Source organism: Pelodiscus sinensis, chromosome 9, assembly GCF_049634645.1.
Source record: "Pelodiscus sinensis isolate JC-2024 chromosome 9, ASM4963464v1, whole genome shotgun sequence".
In the NCBI taxonomy this organism is placed as follows: Eukaryota; Metazoa; Chordata; order Testudines; family Trionychidae; genus Pelodiscus; species Pelodiscus sinensis.
Window position 1 is genome coordinate 23,289,454 of NC_134719.1, and position 16,472 is coordinate 23,305,925.

Below are 16,472 nucleotides of genomic sequence, written 5' to 3' on the forward strand. Positions count from 1 at the left end.
TCAGTTCAGGGTTAATTAAAATCCAGTAAGCCTTCACCAGTGATAATGCTTCTAAATATCTTAAAATCAAATGGCAAGCCATTATAAAAATTCATGCAGGAGGATCTACAAACATACATGCAGAAGTCAGCCACCAAACACCACAAAGATGCAAAACTACCTTTGTTAAGATGTTTTTCATGCACTAGCAACAAAATTGTTTGAATACCAGAAATCTTTTATTGTCCTGTGCCTCTTTAAAAAAAAAAACCTTACAGCATATTTTTACATACTAAAGTTTCCATATACATTTCTGATTATTTTTAAAATTCCTCATATTAGTAGAATCAGCTGAAAACATAGTCTTAGATAGATGCATGGTCATATGTGAATGTAAATCCTTATATATAGGCAGAGAAATATTTGCTTCATCTAAAAGCAACAACAATGGCATTCACGTTTTTGCTTCATAGTCAGGCTATACCTGTGACACTGGTAGTACTATAGTGAAGGTTGTGCTATCTCTTCTATTAATGTTTCATATACCACCTGCTAGGCAATAATACTAAAGGATATGTGATTCTAAAACTACATTTGTCCTTTGTTAAAAGAACTATTTATAGAGGTGCTATAATGGGAGCTAGCATTGATTCTAGCCACGTATACAGACTAACTTCCTGGTGCCTCCTCCCAACTCTTCCCTCCTGGAAACTCGGAAGATTGCTACAATTTTAGCTTGCATGTCAAGAGTTCTATAATATGGCTATATTGTGTTTAATTTGTATTAAGGGAGATGTACTATCAGCACTGCATTTCTGTCAAGCCAGTCCCATTTCCAAACCAAAAGCAGAGAACTTTCCTGATTTCAGATGCTACTGGACTCTTTGCAAATGGCAAAGAAAATCACTCTGTGAGAAAAACAAAACCCATTGGGGAGGAGGGAGTGTATGGATGGGAGAGGTTCCTTCTAACAGTGCATGGAAAATAACAGCTAGTGATACTGTTGAGACTAGAGAATAAATACCAACGTTGTTTAACCTTCTATCTGTGTACATAATGGGGTTTAAGCTGCCCGGTATTTTCATGGCAATGAAGGATTCTATTGGAAGGACTTAAGGTGACATATTTAGATCCAACTGGGTTTCAAAGGAGGTTAGGGACCAGATGGTCGCTAGTCAAACTCTCCCCCTTCTCTTTCTTTTCCCCATTCTTACATTCTTTTCTCTCCACATCTAGCCATTCTACTTTCTTTCCTTTCCCCTTCCTCTCTCACCATTTCCTAAAGGCTTGTTTTTTCTCTTATACTGCCCTTTTCCTCCACAACTTCTCCACTTCCTTTTCTGCTTTTTATGTATTCTTTTCCTTTTATTTTTCCTTTCTCCTGCTTCTCCTTCCCCAACACTGTTTCCAGTTCCCTGCTTCCTTAGCTCCCAGGAGCAATAGGACAAAATAAGGAAGGACAAATTTAGCCTGAATGGAAGGGGAAGCTTTTAAAGGACCATCAATTTCAGTCTGCATAACAGTCTTCCACGGGAAGTAAGAGATACTTTCACTTAAGGCTTAGAAATGTAGACTGGACAAATCACTGGAAACCATGCTGCAGGGAACACTCCAATGTGGGCAAGGAGGTGGACTGGATGTCAGCTAGAATGTCCCTTCTGCCTGTAACTCTGGTCAGATGATTGTTTATTCTTCCTCGTCCTTTTTTTTTCTCATCTGTTCCCCATACCTCAGCTTTCCTGTTACCCTTCTCATTGACTCTGTTCTCTCTCTTTAGGCGTCACCTCTACCCACTCTTGTTCTGGTCAATGTACTAGCCCCTACGTGAAGCCACTCTGCCTCCCTGTACTTATTTGGCCACTATACCACCATGCTTCAACATTTCAGAGCAGGGTCTCTGGGTACTTTTGAAGTATCAATATTAATAAATAATAACAATGCAGAAAAGAGGAGAAATGCAGAAAAGAGGAGAAAGTCTCTCCTCCCCTCTTCCCCTAGAGACTCTTTTGCTGCATCAGAATAAAGAAGCATAGCGAGCATTTTGTTCAGGCTCGCTGAAGCCTGAAAAGCTTTGTTAAATATGGTATATACCTTATTACTCTGAGTCCTGCCGTTTGATTGTCTGGCAGTTCCCATTCTTCCTAGTTTACTGCCCGTGTTACATGTTTGACAAGAGGGAGTATTGACAGTCAATCAAAACACAGAGCCCAGAGCAAGATGACTAATACAGCACACAGTAATTCTGTCTCTAAGGAAGAGTGATGCCTCCTTGTCGCAAAGTTCACAACAAGATCAGAAAATACACAGCAGGTATTTACATACCTCCTACAAATCCTAACTCCCACATGCATGGTGCCTTTCCCAGCCTCAGCAAGCAGCTGAATAAGCCCAGACAAGCTTTTCCTCTTACATGTAAATTCATCTCTGATAAATATTTCTGCAACATCTAGAACTAAAAAAGTTAGCAGAAGCACAATCAATAACTGTGTCTGCTCCCAACCAATAAGTCAGGGCAGAAAACTCAGTTACTAGTGGAAAGGTAGTGCTGACTACCTTCTATAGAAAGTGTAACAAGGAAACAAAGGAGCCCAGGCACTCAGCTATTTTCAGGACTGGCCCAGCATTTTCCTAAATTAGTAAGTAGCAGGTAACTGTGGGATCAGGCCCTAAGGATTCCCAAGATACCATGAGCTATCCATCAAGCCTCTCTTTAATGTTAGTTTCCTTTCAAAAAGGCCCTACCCTTATTCGTTTATTACTCACGTTGTTCCTTGACATTCTTTTCTCCCAAATTCACCTGGATAGTCCTATAGTGGTAGGGAGCTGGATTGGAGAAGATCTACTAGGTCTCTTGTCTCTCTAGCTCCTATGATTAAATGAGTATTTTTGTCCATGTAGCCCTTGTTTTGTACTCATTTTCCCTAGTCTGCTCCTGAGTCTTAGACATTCTCCTGGCAGTAAAGATGCTATAAGATTTGATGGAGAAGTATACATTCTTTTATCTGCACTACACTTATCCCATCTGTCACTTCCTCATCCTGACAACTGAAATGAGGCCCTTTAAAAAGAGAAGTCATCCCAAATGCTATGTTCATTCAAATCTATTACTACAGTATAAAATTACTGTTTGATCGAATTCCTGGGTACTGAAATTAAATAAGAACAATGGTCTTATTTTGTGCCAAAACCACAGCAGGTCATTAGCTCAGTAGATATGATTATCCCTTTCTTCCCCCCTTTTTTTTATTGCAGCACTTTATTCTACCTGTATGCTTTCTAATGACTTCAATCTTCAACCATACTGAACACTTATCTAACAGTCTAAAGTGAAGTTGCTTAAGATAGATGCTTTATTCAAGTAAAGGGAAAGTTTCAAGAAACATACTAAAAATAATTCAATATAATCCCGGAATACTAAATTATTCCCTCTTTTTCAATTTTGGATAAATAAGAGAACAAAACAAAAGCATAGTGCAACCCAAAGCAATCCAACACCAAGAAACTTGCAAATAATATGATATAGCATTCAACAGTGTTTTGCTTTGCTATTTGATACATGCTGCACTCAAGCAGAAAGCAATAGAAACAAGCCACAAACAGCTCTTAAAACTAAGTGAGAGCATTACATAATCTACTGCAAAACTGATATCCACAGAAATACAGTCAGAAATACTGTCTAGCCTGACTCCCCTTCTTCACATCTGCATCACTACAGAAGGCCACTTTATTACCTTACATTGACATTCCCAATATTGCCAAAATATACTTCCTGCAATCCAGATGAAATTCCACACCATGTACTCACATTCTTCCCACCCAAATGTGCAATATTGCACAGTCTCACTCATATGAGTATAATAACTATACTCCTTGCCCAGTTTGTTAAAACATCCATCCATAGTGGTGAGGTTGGAGTATTAATATCCCCATGTTACAAACAGAGAAACTGTGGCTCATGGAGGTTAAGATATTAGCTCATGATCATGACAGAGCTGGAGACAGAAACGATGTCTCCTAATCTGTTTGTCTATGCACTGCACCATGATATATGAGAGATTTAACAGAGTCCTTATGGAAACTGGAAGTATAAGAAGTACAAACCAGTATATCTGAGCTGGCATTTGAAGAGGACTTCTAATGCTTGTCATTTGAACAGGACTGAACTTTATAAAATTACATAAGGGTATTGCAGTTCATGGCAAAAATATAATCACATATTGCCCCAATGAGTGATAGAGATGAAAAAAGAATAGTCAAACCTTACACTGGAAAACATCAATGAACACACAATACATCTCTAGTGATTATTTGGCACATAACAAAATGACATTCTAACAATTTTACATTGTGCACCAAGAATTTCTCAGGCTGTTTCAAAATGCATCTCAATTACTAATGGTAAGAGCAAAAGATACAACGTTTACATGCACTGAACACATCACTACTCCACCAAGAGACTATACTTACCACCTTCTTCATCAACCTCAGGAGAATCCTTGTTTGTAGCCTGTGCTTCTACAGTGCTGCCTTCCAAATGCTCTAGAACAACCTCCTCCCCATCTTCCCTAGCATTGCTTCCATCCTCCTCCCCTCCTTCCCTTATATTATTTGCTATTGACCCTACATGGTTGGGTTCCTCATTGAGTTCATCATTGCCTGGACAATGTATTTCTATCATACTTCCAGGAAGAAACTCAATGTCTTTCCGCATCACCATCTCTGCTTTTGTTTCTTCTGCTTCATCTATTACTTCTTCCTCCACTGCATCAGTTTCCTGATTTTCCACAGATTTGAGCGGTTTGCTTTCCCAAGTCTCATTTCCATGCTTCTCATGTGTCATTGACCTTTCAGTGACTTCCTTTTCATTGCCCTTAACATGGTCTTTCATCTTTTCAGTTTCAGAGTCGTCTTCACCGCTATACACTGTACGGCTGGATGAGAGAGAGGATGCAGACTTCCTATCTACAAACAGTAAACATAACTTCATTTTACTATTTTTCATAAAGCATCTGTCCTTGCTGAATCCCGGTTCATTTAGCTGGGTACAAAGAACCAGATCCTCATCTGGGGTAAGTGCCATTGTTCTGCTTTAGACCAGCTGAGGATCTGCCACAAAATGCTTACCTAATAATTATATAGATAATTACATTACCTGAAACTAACTACAAGCATTTAATCAAAGCCTTTTAACATATTTTGTTTCTGATGATGTAATCACACCACAGGAAATCTCCATCAATGATACGAGACCTACTTCCCAGAACACCTCTGAATGCAGTTGGAAAGGGGTTAACACAAACTCCTCCAGCTGTATTTGACAAGACGTTTCAACAGTCAGAGTTCTTCAGCACATTCATAACATCTCAGTGGATCTATTATAAATCTCCTGTGGACCACACAGGAATCAATACCATGAAGCATTAATCCTTGCTGTTTACAATGTCATCCTGGTTTTCTAGCACCCCTCACATCTTCGATTATTATTTCCTAATGCATTGCTATGAATATGCTGCAATTTTGTTTTGTTTTTAAAAATTAAATGCTATATTTTTACAGGAGCTAAACAGGTCTTTCAGATACACATGTGCAGGACTAGTGAGGGAATGTTTGAGTGAGGAATATGGCCCTAAATAATATACTGCTTGTTAAAGCTGACAGATTATCAGCCCAGGGGGCTAAAGCCTTCCATTTATCACAGAGAAGATGCAGAACAGTGCAAAAATCCACACACTTTATACTAGTGTGACCCAGTTTTGTTCTAGACAGTCCCTCACTGAATTAGATCAGATCATCCTTCCATTCAACTCCTGTCATCTCCATGGAGATTGACAGCAGAAATGATCATTAGTATCTGTGGTGATGTGGAATCTACCTGCTTGTACCTGAACTGAGAGACATTTCACACGCGGTCTACTGAACAGCAATCCCACGGTAGTGACTGCCAGTTGCTACCTGTCTGCACTGGATGCGAACCCGCAAATTAGAGGTAAAAAGTTCTGAATCCCCGTGGTCACCGAGTTCCCTAAGAATGTTATAATTATTAAAGATACAAATAACATAAATAGGTCAGCTGAGAAAAAAAAATCTCATACACTCACATACGCAGTGTATATTTATTTCCAGGAAAACTGTCCAATGATTATTTATGATGTATTCATCTGCTTATGGGCCATAAAGATTTGAATGCTAAAATCTTTTTTAAATGCTCTTTATTTATGCCTAACCTATAATATTACGTGAAAATAAGGACTTGGGCTTATTTGGATATGTTTATCTGGATATGTTTATAAATCTCTACACACAGAGTGAAATTCTGTGTTCAGTTATACCTATGCAATCTTGTTGAATTCAGATACTGTGGTGATGAGTGCAGCATAAATGCAGAGGTAAGGTGAAATGAGATAAGATTTGATCCCCCTCTGTATTATTCTGTGTCCCATTATTATCAGCATACATTACTTGTAACACAGTAGCACCCAGGGGCCCAAAGAGGAGTTGGGTGGAGTTCAAAAATACATTCATGATACAGTCCCTGCTCCAAATAGCTTGCAATTTACAGTCTTGATTCTGTATACAATCACACAAGTGCTTAACTTTGAACAAGTGAGAAGCAAAGTTCCCACTAAGCTGTGCAGTAGCACAGCCCAGCAGCTGCTTAATGAGCCCTGCCCAGCCAAGAGCTCAGAACTCCCACATAGAGCTGCCTGGCTGGAGGAGGGGCACTTCTCCTTCAGCAACAGCAGCAGTTCCCTTGCTGAGGACAGAGCAGCAAGTCTCTCCCAGCAGGTTGGGAAGGGACAGGTTCCTACCGGCTGGGAGAGATTCACTGCTCTGTCCTCAGCAGGGAGCTGCGTCTATCACTGAGGGAGAAGTGCCCATCCCCTAGCTGGGCAGCTTGGTGCATGGAGTCCGGAGCCCATGGCTGGGCGGGGCTCATTAAGTAGCTGCGGGGCTGTATTGCCATGCAGCTTAGGGGAACCTTGGTGAAAAGTCCATGAGTCGAAGGACCATGGCTTAGATATATTCAAGACATAAATGAATTGTGCACACAATAATTAAGATGAAGGGAGAAAGAAAAGAAAAGAAAAGAAAAGAAAAGAAAAGAAAAGAAAAGAAAAGAAAAGAAAAGAAAAGAAAAGAAAAGAAAAGAAAAGAAAAGAAAAGAAAAGAAAAGAAAAGAAAAGAAAAGAAAAGAAATAATTTGGTTATGTAAACTAGCTATTTGGGTAATTTACAGATTTCTGTGGTTTTGTCATGGTAATGAGAGTTTTACCATTAGGCCTTTACCAAAAATGAAACTTCTCCTGAAAATGACCCGGGAATCACAATGATAGTTTAGGCCAACATCCATTCCATGTAACAAGCACACGGTATCTGAACATACCTTAGTCCAGGGGTGGGGAACCTCAGGATGTTTGCCTGGATCTGGCCTTGGAGGCTCATGGCACTCCAGACCCCTCCACTGCCCACCACGTGACTGGAGTACACAAAAATCTTCTAGACTGGGCCCCTAGGCTCTGGTGTGGAAGAAGAATGTGGGAAGTGTCTTTTTTTTCTTCTTGGCTTCTCACTTGTGTGTGGCCCCCACTGATTTTTCTGTGGGTCAGCAGCTCCTGCCCCAAAAAAGGTTCCCCACTCCTGCCTTAGTCATTCAAAGTCCGCATTCAAATTAACAAAAGATCAAAAATTCACTTAGTGACAACAATAGCATGAAAGAAAAAACCTACAAGACTTCATTTGAGAAGCTTCTTTCCCTTGCACATGTACTTCTTCAAGATCTTTGAGGGTTACCTTTCAACGTGGTGTGCCTAGAGTTAGGACACCTAAATTAGTGGCCTGATTTCATAGTCTCTGAGCACCCACTGAAATTAATGGGAGCTGGAGGTGTTCAGCACCTCTGAAAAATAGCCAATTATTTATGTGCCTAAATATGAGTTAATCAGAATACAATAAGCTGTAGATTCAGTAGACTACTGTTTAAAGAACATTAGCAAATCCACCAATGGGGAAGAGGAGGCAATTCACCGGGGCCTAGAGATTCAAAGAGGCCTGGAGCTCCCAAACACTGTTATGGAAGGCACAGCAACCAGAGACCCAGGCCCCTTTGACTTGCTGCCAGAGCGCTGCAGCACTATGCAGGCACTATGAGAAGCTCTGAGTGCTTGGGTAGGAAGCTTGCTGTGGTCTGGGCAGTGCTAAGAGCTGACTTCCCGAGGCTCCACCCCTGCTGAGGTGTGGAAGTCCCATACACACACCTTGCCCCAGGACCCTGGGTGGCTGTCAGCCCTCTGAACATTGGCAGTGTTTCCAAAAAAAAATCCACATCCCTAATGTTCCACATTTATCGGGAAGCCAAGAAGAAATTTACTACTTACCAGAACTATGAGTTCTCCAACAGCGCGCCCCACCCAACAGCCACATTTCTAGGGTTAGTGAACAGCATGCTTGCCATGTGATTCCAAGAGCCCTTTGAATCAGAGTGTCAATGTTTTTACCATGACAGCTCTTACTCTATATGCCAAGCCAGAGTGTGAAAATTTAAATGCTAAGGCCTCAGTTGCAATGCCCAGCCTGTCCAGGAGTTAACAGGATTTTTAAATACAAGAGAAAGACAAGTGGCTGAAAGAGAGTATACCTGAAGAACTCATGGTATCGATCAATAACTTCGTTTTCTCTCACACAAACACACACTTGGAGACTAGCTAGCACTACCAAGTTTCATTTATGATTATAGTGATTATTAATAATACAATTAATAATTAATTGCAGGCCCTTACCTGCAAACGTGCAGAGCGTTTCAAGGTGGGGCATTCAGTAGAATGAACTCTGCATTTAGTGCCGTTTTGAAAGTGCCCTTTGTGTGCCCTGCCTCTCTCTCTTGGCCACCTACTGCTACAGCCTGCAAGGGGTGCAGAGGAGACCCTAAAGGCTCCTGTGAGATTCATGACATCATACCAGACTTCCATCGTCAGTGCTCCAGGAGTACAAGTGACATCAATCGACACAGTTCATGCATTAATGCACAAAGAGCAAAAGGGAAAAGCTCTCTGCAAGAAAACTTGGCTTCCACCCGTGTCACCAGTATGACAAAATTTAGCCCATACAGAGAGACATACTCTCCTACCCTGAAAATCTTCTAATGTAAAAGTAGAGAATAGCGGTGCTTCTAGTCCTGGGCCCTGGTTCTCAGGTCTCGAGAGTTCAGCAGAATATGAGGAGGCACTAGAGGAGGAAGGCAGCTGAAAGCCTGCGAATGACTGCTGGAATGCAACAGTGATCTGTCCATGCTTCCTATACTGAACGCTAGGAGATGGAGACATTGAGTGAGCTCTACCATCTCTACAGCAACTAAGGAATCCCCCAGAACAAGGAAACCTTCAGTTGCCCATTTTGGGAAGCTTTCCAGTCCCTTTCCAGTGCTGTGGGCATGAAGAGACCATTGCATGGGGCAGGATGTGATCATAGGTATCATGGCCCTAAGAGGTGGGAAGACTGGACTGGGCTTTGGGTGCTGCCTTCAGGGTGTGGATGCCCAGGGGGTTGGGTCCAACCCCAAGGAGATGGGTACCAGGCATGAGGGTAGGAGAGCAACCGCCTTTGCACATACCCCACACCAGCTCAGACTGCCCTGCTCCTGCCCACTGACTCTGTGTAGGTAAATCAAACCTCAGTGGGTTGACCCTCCTGACACTCAGTTTGGCCCAGCTGCCCCTCCATCAGAATTGAAGGGCAGTCAGACAAGATCTGGTCAGCTGGAGGCTCAGTGCAGGTGCACTTAGTGCACGTTGGTTAATACAAGCCTTTGAGAGATCGATTAAAGTGCCTGCTGTGCTTGATTCAGAAGCTGCCCTAACCCACGCACTATTGGCTCTTTTGCTCCCTCTCTCTCCCCCCCCCCCTTCTCTTTCTTTCATCATCTCTCAAAACATCTCTGAGTTTTGTCCCAGTGCAGAATAAGCAAATGTTTGAAATCTCAAACATTTTCACCGGATGGGAAAACCATTTCCTTCCCACCTCTAATTGTACCCAACATTGACACATTTTGGATCTCTGTCCTCCTCTAATTGGCTGGACTACATAAAGGGGCTAAAGAGTCTGCTACTGTTCCCAAACTGACTGACTTCACCCCTTAACTAAAGAAGTAGGTGCTTTTAGATCAAAAGCTACTGAAGTCACTCCTTAGATACTAGGGCATTGCAACAGCACTGTGGGAAACAAATCCTGCATTAGTATGGAAGAGGGATAGGATATGAAATTGGATCCTTTTCTTTTCTCCTTTATACAAGTCCCTGTTTGCCAAGTTGACAAATATAAAAAAAATCTTTCAAGACCTTGAGTAGAATTGTATGGATGTAATTGAACTAGAATCGGTATGTCTTACATCTAACTACAAAAAAGTGAATTTTCTTCTGTTAGCTTATAAAGTCTCTTTTTTAACATTTTTAGATGAATGGGGATTTTTTTGTTTTGTTTTGTTTTTGTTTCTCAACTCCCACTCCAGTCATCTTTACCAGTGGCCTTCAACGCTGATCATAAGCTCTTTCCCTGTCTGCACTGTCTGTTGACAGTCAGCTTTCTTGCCCGTCGTTCATTGCTGACACTCACAATATGCTCTCAAAAGGTGAATCGGTGCCTGGGATAGTTAACAAAAACACAATAAGAAAAGTTGTTGTTCTTTTTCAGTGATTAAAAACAAATCTCACCTATCATTCCTAAGCTAGATTCTCCTTTTCTTACCAGTCTCGCAGCGCTGTATCTTACCCATGCTGGATGACACGTGTATTTATCAAATGTATCAGCTTCAATTGTTAGCTAGTGGTTCAAATTTTCCCTACTTTTCACAAATGTAACATATTTTGTAACTTCTTGCCCTCGAGGAGTATGTGTCATCTAGGCAAAACTAAGCCTAGCCATAGAATGAAAGCTAGATAGTTAATCATGTGCCATGGAAAGGATTTGCTGGTGGCTTGAATTCTACTGCTACAATGTCATCCTCTATTTCATATTGTTGAAGCAGAATCTTGTCCATTGAAAAGCTGCCTCTTTTTCAGGATTCACTTTCAATAAACACAGCCTTTCCCGTCAATAGAAAAAGTGCCTTAGTTGAATGAACTATTGCTAGCTGCCTCTCTAAGAACAAAACCATGAGCTCAGCACACTGTGGGAAGATAAAAATGGCTAAGGATTATGATGCCAATAAAGTAAATGGATGTTAGGAGAAGATAAACCCTTCCTGGGGCAGACTTTTAGTTCTAAGTCATAAGAAATATTTGAAAGCACACTGAGTTTGGGCTCAATAGTGGTGAAAGCTATTTTTATGAGATTCTGTCCCAGAATGAGGAAAATCTCATAAGACAAACTCATTTCTGGAAATTTCTCTCATCTTGAATGGTAGAAATCTCTGTAAGGATACCAGTCATTCTCCAGAGACTTTGGGTGCATTGCAACCTGAATCCGAAGACGGTTTTGGCTTTAGATCAAGGGATTTAAAACCAGACCCACTGCAAATCCAAGAGTTTGCGGATTCATTGTTCCAATTTGGATCCATTTCTAGCTCATCACCAACTACAGGCAGTCCCCGGGTTACGTACAAGATAGGGACTGTAGGTTTGTTCTTAAGTTGAATTTGTACATAAGTCGGGTACCCCAGGTGTCCCCGATTCAGCCGCTGCTGAAACTGACCAGCAGCTGACTACAGGAAGCCCGAGACAGAGCTGCTTTGCCCCGGGCTTCCTGGAATCAGCCTCCAGGGGCGGATATAGGGCAGGGCGAACGGGGCGGCCGCCCCGGGCCCCACGCTTCAAAAAGCCCCGCGCATGTGCCATGGCACCACCCCGCATGCGCATGGCGTCACTGCGCATGCGCCGTGGCAAAGGGGGGCCCCGCAAAATTATGCTGCCCGGGGCCCCGCAAAACGGTCATCTGCCCCTGTCAGCCGCTGATCAGTTTCAGCAGCAGCTGACTTGGGGACACCTGGGGTAGAGCAGCTGGGGTGCTGCCAGGTTGGTCCCCGCAGCGCCGAGGTGCGGTGCTGTGGGGACCAACCCGGAAGCGCCCCAGCTGCTCTGTCCCAGGCGTCCAGATTCAGCCGCTGTTGAAACTGACTAGCAGCAGCTGAATCGGACACGCCTGGGGCTGAGCAGCTGGAGTGCTGCTGGGTTGGTCCAGTAGCGCCGCACCTCGGCGCTGTAGGACCAACCCGGCAGCCCCCCAGCTGCTCTACCCCAGGTGTCGGTGAGAAAAGCCTTGTCTGCTGGGGGAGGGTGCAGCTACTGGTCTGCTGGAGGAGGGCGCAGACCAGGGAGACGCGGAGCAGCTTTTCTCGCCGCAGAGGACGCGGGCGGCGGGACCGCCGTGGCGTGTCTCGGCGGTCTGCTGGGGGGGGGTACAGCTAGTGTGGGGTTCCCTCACCCCATTCTTAAGTAGGGATCCGACATAAGTCGGATCCACGTAACCCGGTGACTGCCTGTACAGTGCAATGGCCCTCTACTGACTGCTGCTCAATAAAAAACTGCAGGACTCTTGGGGTACATCTACACTGCAACACTATTTTGAAATAACTAGCACTATTCTGAAATAACTTAGCCCGCATATACACAGCAGGCAGTTTTTTGAAATAGTGTAAAAAAAAATGTCAAGCTGGAGTACTCCTTACGCCGACTCCTGTAACCCTCATTATATGAGGAGTAAGGGAAGTTGGAGCAAGAGTGCTCTATTTTGAAATAGGTGCTGTGTAGACACTCCCTATTTTGAAATAAGCTATTTCGAAATAAGCTACGTAATTGATGTAGCTCAATTTGTGTAGCATATTTCGAGGTAAGCCCTACAGTGTAGACACACTCTTAGGCTACATCTAAACTACACCTCTCTGTCAGCAGAGGGATGTAAATTAGACCTATCGAAAGTGCAAATGAAGCCGGGATTTAAATATCCTGCACTTCATTTTCATAATGGCGGCCGCCGCTTTTTTCAAAATGGGGCTTTTTGAAAAAAAAACCTGGCAGTTTAGAAGGGGCATTTTTGACAGAAAAGCCCTATTTCAAAGATCCTGTACTCCTCATTTTCTATTCACATGCTAATGGACTCAGTAGTGATATGGGCTGGTGGGGACTCTACCTACTTAATAACCACTGAAGTTGCTATCAGCTCTCTGAGTGATATCCTTCCTGTCTTAGGAATCTATCTATTGACTTTGATTTTTATCTGCTTAGGTTTAAGTACCCATTCTCCAGATACTTAATGATGCTCTGTCTCTCACCCCTCCTTTTTTCCTTTCTCTCCCCCCTCTTCTTCCCCTCTCCTATTTATTTCGAGTTTTTATATCCCCAACTCATAACTCCGGTCATCTGAAGAAGTGGGCTGTGACCACAAAAGCTCATGATACCATCTACATGTTTTGTTAGTCTATAAAGTGCTACCAGATCATTTGTTGGTTTTTTTGCAGTATGTTTGTAACTCTGAACAAAGTACAGGTAGTAGCTGACACTCCAGGCCAGGCTTCAGCAGTGGCTGAGATCTCTACTCAGTATCTCCCTCCTGGCAGGGGTGGGCATGAAAACAGCATACTGGGGACAAAAGAATGCAATAAGAGGAGCGGGGGACATAGTGCAGATTCTAGTACTCTGCTAGCTCCCACTTCTTTGGGCTGCCAAACCCAGTGTATTGCTGTAAGTGGCTGTCTCTGTGATGGAGATGGCAGTAGGTGTGAGGCTGGGACAGGCAGCCAAAGGAGCCTATCTTTAAGATACAATGTAGGCACTATATAGTATTTGCTGGGATTTTTTTTCCTCTGATGCTGTTTCTGGTTTCACATGGTGTCCGATTGCTCTGGTGTTTGTATCTTTGAGGCTCTACTGTATTTCAAATGATTGAATAAAAGAGAATTAATGGAAGCACCTCACTAGACCTTACCTACATATGTTATCAGTGTTGCAGTATTTCTGTAGTCAAATAAGAAGTATATTAATTTAGGAAGAACCAAGGACCCTCATTGTTATGTTATCTATTTTCACACAGAGACACACATACAAACACTCTCACACATACACACACACACACTCTTCTGAGCTTAATAAAAATGATCAAGGAGAACTAAGCAGCAACTAATTTGGTCACAAGAAAGCTGATTATATGCAAGACACTAATAAGCAGAAAACAATTTTTAAAAGTTTACTGATTGCCCAGGAATCTGCAGATAAAATTATTCCTGATAATCATTTGGAAAATGAAAAATCAAGATTCTTTCTGATCATTGTGGTGATCTGATATGCAAACATGTTTCAAACCTGGTTTCAGTTTCTGAAGACTTCTAGATTTTCTATGGAATGGTGCATTTTTTTCCCCAAGAGCCATTTTACCTTTGCCTATTTCACATAGAAATACAAATGTGAAAGTAATATTTACATTTAACTCGAGCAAATAGCTCCCATATAAGGACTATCAGATGGAAAACGTCTGATGTGTTTGAAGTTACACATTTCATAAGAGAGGGAATGTTAACCGAGGTCAAATTATGCTGGCCAAATTATGACTAAAAGAACAGACATTGAGTTGATGTAAATTGTCATGGCCCCGCTGAAATCAATGGAGCTGTGAAAATTTACACAAGCTGAAGATTTGCCCCCCAATGTATTTAGTTTGGCTACATTCCTCCCTAAATTCCCCAAGCAGCTACATCTTCATTTCTGTTGCCGAGCTAATCTGCAGCATTTCTATGAGCTGTTAAATAGCTGTTGCATTGCGCTCCAGAATTGGCTGTATTTCCACACTGGGTGTGAAGTGATTCTTCTATGTCCCTTATCCGCTATATACATCAGAGGGAATATTGCTAGGTATAATTAATATATGATGTTCTCATATGGAAGTGCTATGACATGGCTAAAAATAGGCCCTTCTTTCTTTCTCCTTGTTCATGGCTGTACAGTAATGTTGCTGCAGAGCAGAGCTGGATTAACTGAATGAATGCAGTGGACAGGGACAAAGGGTTTTGAGAATCGGGAATAGTGCAGCTAGATGGACAAGAGGGCTGTGTCCAGACTCAGGGGTTTTTTCGGGAAAAGTAGCCTTTTCCCGAAAAAACTTCCCCTGCGTCCAGACTCAAGCCGCGTTCTTTCGAAATTATTTCAAAAGAACGCGGCTTTTCTTTCGATGGCGGTAAACCTCGTTTCACGAGGAAGAACGCCTTCTTTCGAAAGTTCCTCTTTCAAAAGAAGGCGTTCTTCAATGTAAATAGGGCTTCCTCGAAAGAGAGCATCCAGACTCGCTGGGTGCTCTCTTTCGAAAAAGCGGATTGCTCTTTCGAAAGATCCGCCTGCAGTCTACACGCGATCTTTCGAAAGAGGCTCTTTCGAAAGATGCTTTCGAAAGAACCTCTTTCGAAAGAAGCCTGCAGTCTAGACATAGCCGAGGTGGCCTATGTTCTTCACATGTGGTTGGCTCCACAGCGAGTTGTTGCAGAGCTTGGTTATCTGTGGGACAGCCTGGCAATCCCACTGTGTAGGGAAACAGGATCCATAGCTTTCTAGGGAGTTAGGTAACAGCTCTGCAGGCATGGATATGTTGTGATGGATGAAGCCCTAATGTGTCACTTTAATGACACAATGGAATGTGTAGCTCAACAATAATTCAGGTTAGATGCATGGGATAAGGCAAGCATAAAATATAAAACACAAATCAGGTCAAGTACCCTATGCCATGATAAGAAAAAACTACTAACCTTGTTTATCTTCTTCCGAGTCACTGTTTGAGTATCCATCACTTTCATCTTTCTCGCTGTCAGAGGCCTGAGGTGTCTTCTGTGATGAGCTTTTACTCTCCTTTTCATGGTCTAAATTATCTTTTTCATCATCTGAGGGTGACTTTGACATTCCATTCATTTGATCATCAGCCTGTCTTTCTTCATTAACTTTCTCATCTGATTTCTCTTCATCTGCTTCAAAATCTTCATCATACTCTGAAATAAAAGAAGACCTCTAGCATGAGACAGAAAATGGAATTCATAACTACTTAAAGTTCTTATTAACCAGAGAGAGGTTAACTCCATTAACCCTCTTTTTCCTTTGCATTTCCTCACTTCTTTTTACAATGAGTGAATATATGAGGCCGCAGGAGGGATTGTAAAAGTACATTACCTAAAAAAAAAAATCATTTTCTTTATATCTAGAGTAACAGAAATGGAGCAAAACTATACAATGATCTAGCAGGTGTCATTCAGGTGTAAAAAATAAAATCAACAAAGATAAGTCAGATAGACCAATACATGAAGAGAAGAAATCCTCATCACAGAAAAAACAAGCTAAAAGGAATATTAATTTAAGAAATGGTTAAAGCACCAGAAGGATAATATGCTCTGTGTGGAAAGTAGGATAAAGGTGGACTGACAAGACTAATTAACAGAGAGATGTCCTACAAAATAAATTAATTATTCAGACTCAGTCAAAGGACGCTGCAGAGCAATGCTCTGATTATTGCATGGATCTTCTAATATATTCATT

General features: G+C 42.1%; 1 protein-coding gene across 1 annotated transcript in view; it reads right to left on the bottom strand.

Moving 5' to 3' along the window:
• The window catches only part of ERICH3 (glutamate rich 3), a 72,993-nt gene that overhangs the window by 11,091 nt on the left and 45,430 nt on the right, over positions 1-16,472 (bottom strand). The window contains exons 11-12 of the mRNA XM_014577164.3: positions 15,695-15,931; positions 4,447-4,941 (exon numbers count right to left, since the gene is read on the bottom strand). Coding sequence (XP_014432650.1) covers positions 4,447-4,941; positions 15,695-15,931 — 732 coding nt within the window. The remainder of the gene's footprint in view (positions 1-4,446; positions 4,942-15,694; positions 15,932-16,472) is intronic.